Source organism: Alosa sapidissima, chromosome 20 (assembly GCF_018492685.1).
Source record: "Alosa sapidissima isolate fAloSap1 chromosome 20, fAloSap1.pri, whole genome shotgun sequence".
In the NCBI taxonomy this organism is placed as follows: domain Eukaryota; kingdom Metazoa; phylum Chordata; class Actinopteri; order Clupeiformes; family Clupeidae; genus Alosa; species Alosa sapidissima.
In genome coordinates, this window is record NC_055976.1 from 20,012,722 (window position 1) to 20,017,721 (window position 5,000).

A 5,000-nucleotide genomic window follows, 5' to 3' on the forward strand; every position below is an offset into this window, starting at 1 on the left:
AGTTCTAACTGTAGGTTTTACTAGCAGGTTTTTCACCTGGGACCTGAGAGGACGAGAAGGTGTGTACTGCTGAAGCATGTCTGACAAGTATTTAGGTCCTGCTCCATTTACTGATTTATAAACAAGCAATAGTGCTTTAAAGTCAATTCTGTGACTTACTGGAAGCCAGTGCAAGGACTTAAGAATTGGAGTAATGTGGTCAGTTCTTTTAGTTTTTGTTAGAGTCCTAGCTGCTGCATTTTGTATCACCTGAAGCTGTTTAATAGTCTTTTTAGGAAGGCCTGTGAACAGTCCATTGCAGTAATCAACCCTGCTGGAGATAAATGCATGAATGAGTTTTTCTAAGTCATGTTTTGACATCAGCCCTCTGAGTTTGACAATATTTTTGAGGTGGTAAAAAGCTGATTTAGTTATCGCTTTCATGTGGCTGTTGAAATTTAGATCACTGTCAATTAATACACCAAGGTTTTTAACAGTATCCTTTGCCTTCAACCCTTTTGTGTCAAGGAGAGTGGCAACCCTAAGTCTTTCCTCATTTTTACCAAATATAATTACTTCAGTTTTTTCTTTGTTCAGCTGAAGAAAATTTTGAGACATCCAGGTGTTGATTTGTTCTATACACTGACACATAGATTCAAGAGGACCATAGTTGTTTGGTGATAGAGCTAAGTAAATTTGTGTGTCATCTGCATAGCTATGATATGAAATCAAATTATTTTGAATGATTTGTCCAAGTGGGAGCATATAGAGGTTGAATAATAGTGGCCCCAAGATCGACCCCTGGGGAACACCACAGGTCAAGGACGTTGGTGTTGAGGTACAGTTTCCGATGGCAACAAAGAAGCTCCTTTCTTGTAGATATGATTTTAGCCAGCTGATAACTATGCCTGTAAATCCAACCCAGTGTTCTAGTCTGTGTAGTAAAATATTGTGATCAACAGTGTCAAATGCTGCACTAAGGTCCAGTAGCACTAGGACTGATGTTTTACCTGAATCTGTGTTGAGGCGTATGTCATTGGAAACTTTAATGAGAGCTGTTTCAGTGCTGTGATTTGCCCGAAAACCAGACTGAAAGTAATCAAAATACCCATTTGATGTTAGGAAGGTGGTTAATTGATTAAAGACTACTTTTTCAATAATTTTGCCAATAAAAGGTAGATTGGATATGGGCCTGTAATTGTTTAGCATGGATGCATCCAGGTTATTCTTCTTGAGAAGTGGCTTTACAACAGCTGTTTTCAGTGACTTAGGAAAAGTGCCAGACAGCAATGATACATTTACAATTTGAAGGACATCTGCCGCTATGAGGTGAAAAACAGTTTTGAAGAAATTGGTAGGCAGAGTGTCTAAGACACATTGTGTGTATGTGTGTGTGTGTGTGTGTGTGTGTGTGCCACTGCAGTGTTGTGGTTCTGAGTGTGTAAAGAGCTCTTTTATGTTGCCACTGTTCAGTTGTGGGTTTTCTGCTGCATTATACATCTTCATTAGAACTGCAGTGATTTCCAACAGGAGCACCCACAGCACACACAAACACACACACACACACACACACACAGATCCCACCCACACCACTCTACACCAAGGCTGACTGTCCTGGCTGCTGAGTCAGTTATTTTGTTGTATGGGAGCAAGTTTGTGTGTGTGTGTGTATGTGTGTATGTGTGTGTTTGTGTGTTTGTGTGCGTACTAGGGCTGTAACGATACACCAAACTCACGTTTCGGCTTGTACTGTATCACAATTTTTGACCCACGATTCCATACATACCTTGATTGGTGGGGTGGGGAGGGTTAGACATTTTATTAAACAACATTTCAACAGTCTACCTTGGAACACCAAATGATTAGAATATATTATTGCATATCTGTATTATATATCCTGATATAAAAAGAGAAAATACTGAATTTCTGATATTCATGACAAGCACACCTTATGCAGATTATAGTCTACAATTTAATTACAATTCTACCTCTCTTTAATTTAGCTGTCTGGTTGAAGCCTTGAAATGTTGTAAGCAAAGTAGCTACGCTAGTTTATCAAAGTCTACTGGTTGAACTGTTCAGTTTCCCCACGTGTGTTTGAGTTTCAAGGTAATGCTTTTTCTCCTTGGGACAGGTCCTTTTGAGTCTTGGAAGACATTGGTATTGAGATGATCAGTCAACTTGAATGCAAGTTTTAAACAAATGTGTGCAGCATGCTAATGATGCTAACCGGATTTAATAGTAGCCTAATTCAGCTAGTCGTCTTCTATGCATCCTTGCTTTCACGATTGTGAATGTTTTATTTGGATTAAATGTGCATGCCGAGGAGTGCGTGTCCATTGAGCGAGAGAGAGAGGGAGAGAGGGAGAGAGAGAGCGGGGCAAGGAGAGGGGGTTTAAGGTACTTCTATACTGTTTGGTAAAGTTGCACGCATACCGGTAGTCTACAATTAAAGCTATGAGAGCTATGAAATGATGATTTATTTATTTATTGTTGGACAATGTACCGGTAAGTAAGGCGGGAGATGTGTGTTGCGCTCCGGGAAAGATTAGAAAGGGTGTGTCACTATTCGGCCTTCTCATACCGCGACACAGGTTTGTGGATATGAGTATCGCGATTTCGGTTTCGATATGCATATCGTTACAACCCTAGTGTGTACATGTGGGTTTCCATACACATATCGTTACAGTGTGTGTGTGTGTAGTGTGTGTTCTGACCTCCTCTTTGGACAGTGGTCTGAAGCGTGCCTGGTACTGGCTCAGCTCCACGTTGAGGCGGTGCACGGTCATTTTGAGCGCGTCATTCTCGTCCACCAGCTCCTGGGCGTGCTGACGCAGACTCTGCAGCTCCGCCGTCTCACCTGCAGGGGGCGACACCAGCCTCAGGCACCAGCCTTACTCAGCCCACCCTCAAGCACAAATCAGCCCATCCTCACTGCAATCAACCTCATGCACTAACCCAACATCACAGCAGTAAAACACACACACACACACACACACACACACACACACACACACACACACACACACACACTCATACACCACACAGCATTAAAGGCTCACTATGCAGGTTTGTTAGCTTAATATGCACGTTTTTAGCTGAATTTACCTTCATTTAACAGCTTCAGAGTCATTGGAATGATTATATGACTTTTTTCGGGTTGAATGGTGGCCGTCTCGCTTCCCCCTACGCCTGTGAGTGGAAAAACCACCCTTGCAACTGTGGACCGGCGGGCCGACGGCCTCAGTGTCAGGAAGTATAACGAGTGTAACAAATTGCTTTACTGCATTCAAATACACATACACGCCAGGCACCGGCTAGAAAAAGGTAGCGATGGAGTTTCTCAGACATTCATCATGACAGAGCCAGCGAAAAAGAAGCAAAAACCGAGAAAACAGTAAGGAAATTGCCAATACTGCATAGTTTACCTTTAAAACAGACACACACTCACACCACACTGCATTAAAACACGAACACAGCACACTGCATTAAAGAATCTACTCAGAAGTCATCCTCATGCAGGAGCTCAACTACAGAACTTCCTTCTTCCTCCAGTGGCAGCTCCGGGAGGAGGGATTTAAAGAGAAAAATAATTGGGGGCCTAGCAGCGAAGCTGCGAAGGCACCCATAGAGTTACTAGCTTTTCCTATTATTATTCATCTGCCATTGGAGTCTATGGCAGCCCATAGAACGCCTGGCTAAAAAGTGCTGAAATTTGGCAGAAAGTTTCGGGACTGCACTGACCACTCACGCTAATGTACGGATCTCTAAACCCAGCCATCTAGCGCCACCAACGGGTCAAAATTTGGCCGAAAATTTAACCGTTGGTTCTAAAGTTATGAAATTCGGTGCACTGATCGGGACCGTCCCATGATGATCACTCACCAATTTACAGAACTCTATGCCCAATTTACTAACACTCTAGCGCCACCAATGCGGTTGCAAATTTCATCCGATTTTCACAGAACTTGGCGGAGATGATCTTCAGACAGAGTCGCACAAATGATACTTGTCAGATTTTTTAATTTCAAGTTTATTTGCCCGTGACAGCCAATCACACATGACGATGATGCCGCCTAACAGGAAGTGAGCTAACATCTCGGCCACGCTGTGTGATTGGTCACCGATGTGTGTTCTGCTGTGTGATTGGTTACAGGTGAATGTTCTCTGCTTTGTGATTGGTCACAGGTGAATGTTCTGCTGTGTGATTGGTCACCGGTGTGTGTTCTTCTGTGTGATTGGTCACCGGTGAGCGTTCTGCGGTGTGATTGTTCACTGGTGAGTGTTCTGCTGTGTGATTGGTCACTGGTGAGTGTTCTGCGGTGTGATTGGTCACTGGTGAGTGTTCTGCTGTGTGATTGGTCACCAGTGAGTGTTCTGCTGTGTGATTGGTCACCTGTGTGTGTTCTGCTGTGTGATTGGTCACCGGTGAGTGTTCTGCGGTGTGATTGGTCACTGTTGAGTGTTCTGCTGTGTGATTGGTCACTGTTGAGTGTTCTGCTGTGTGATTGGTCACCTGTGTGTGGGCTGTTGTCCCTGAGGGCAGTGCTGAGCTCCCTCTCCAGGGCGAGGAGGCGCTGCTGGCTCTCCTGCAGGAGGTGCCCCTGCTCCTCGCACCTCCTCCTGAGGGCCTGCTTCTCCCCGCCCAGCCCCCGCGTCTGCTCCTGCAGCGCCCGCACCAGCTCCCTCTGCACCTCCAGGGCCTCGCGGTACGCCTCCCCCGCCTCCGAGCCCAGCCCTGACACAGCGCCAGCAGCACACACCACGCAGCACAGCAACACAAACACACACACACACACACACACACACACAACACAGCACAGCACAGCACAGCACAGCAAACACACACACACACACACACACACACACACACACACACACAACACAGCACAGCACAGCAAACACACACACAACACAGCACAGCGACACACCAACACACAAGACAAAGCAGAGCAAGACACAGCACAACACAAAGCCACACACAGAGGACAAGCAAGATGAGAACAGCAACGGACACAACA

The 5,000-nt window shown here is 45.1% G+C and overlaps 1 protein-coding gene across 1 annotated transcript in view; it reads right to left on the reverse strand.

Moving 5' to 3' along the window:
* cep89 (centrosomal protein 89) overlaps positions 1-5,000 on the reverse strand; it is a 65,840-nt gene that overhangs the window by 50,544 nt on the left and 10,296 nt on the right. Inside the window, 2 exon segments of the mRNA XM_042074271.1 lie at positions 2,697-2,839; positions 4,496-4,717. Of these exon segments, the coding sequence (XP_041930205.1) occupies positions 2,697-2,839; positions 4,496-4,717 (365 nt within the window).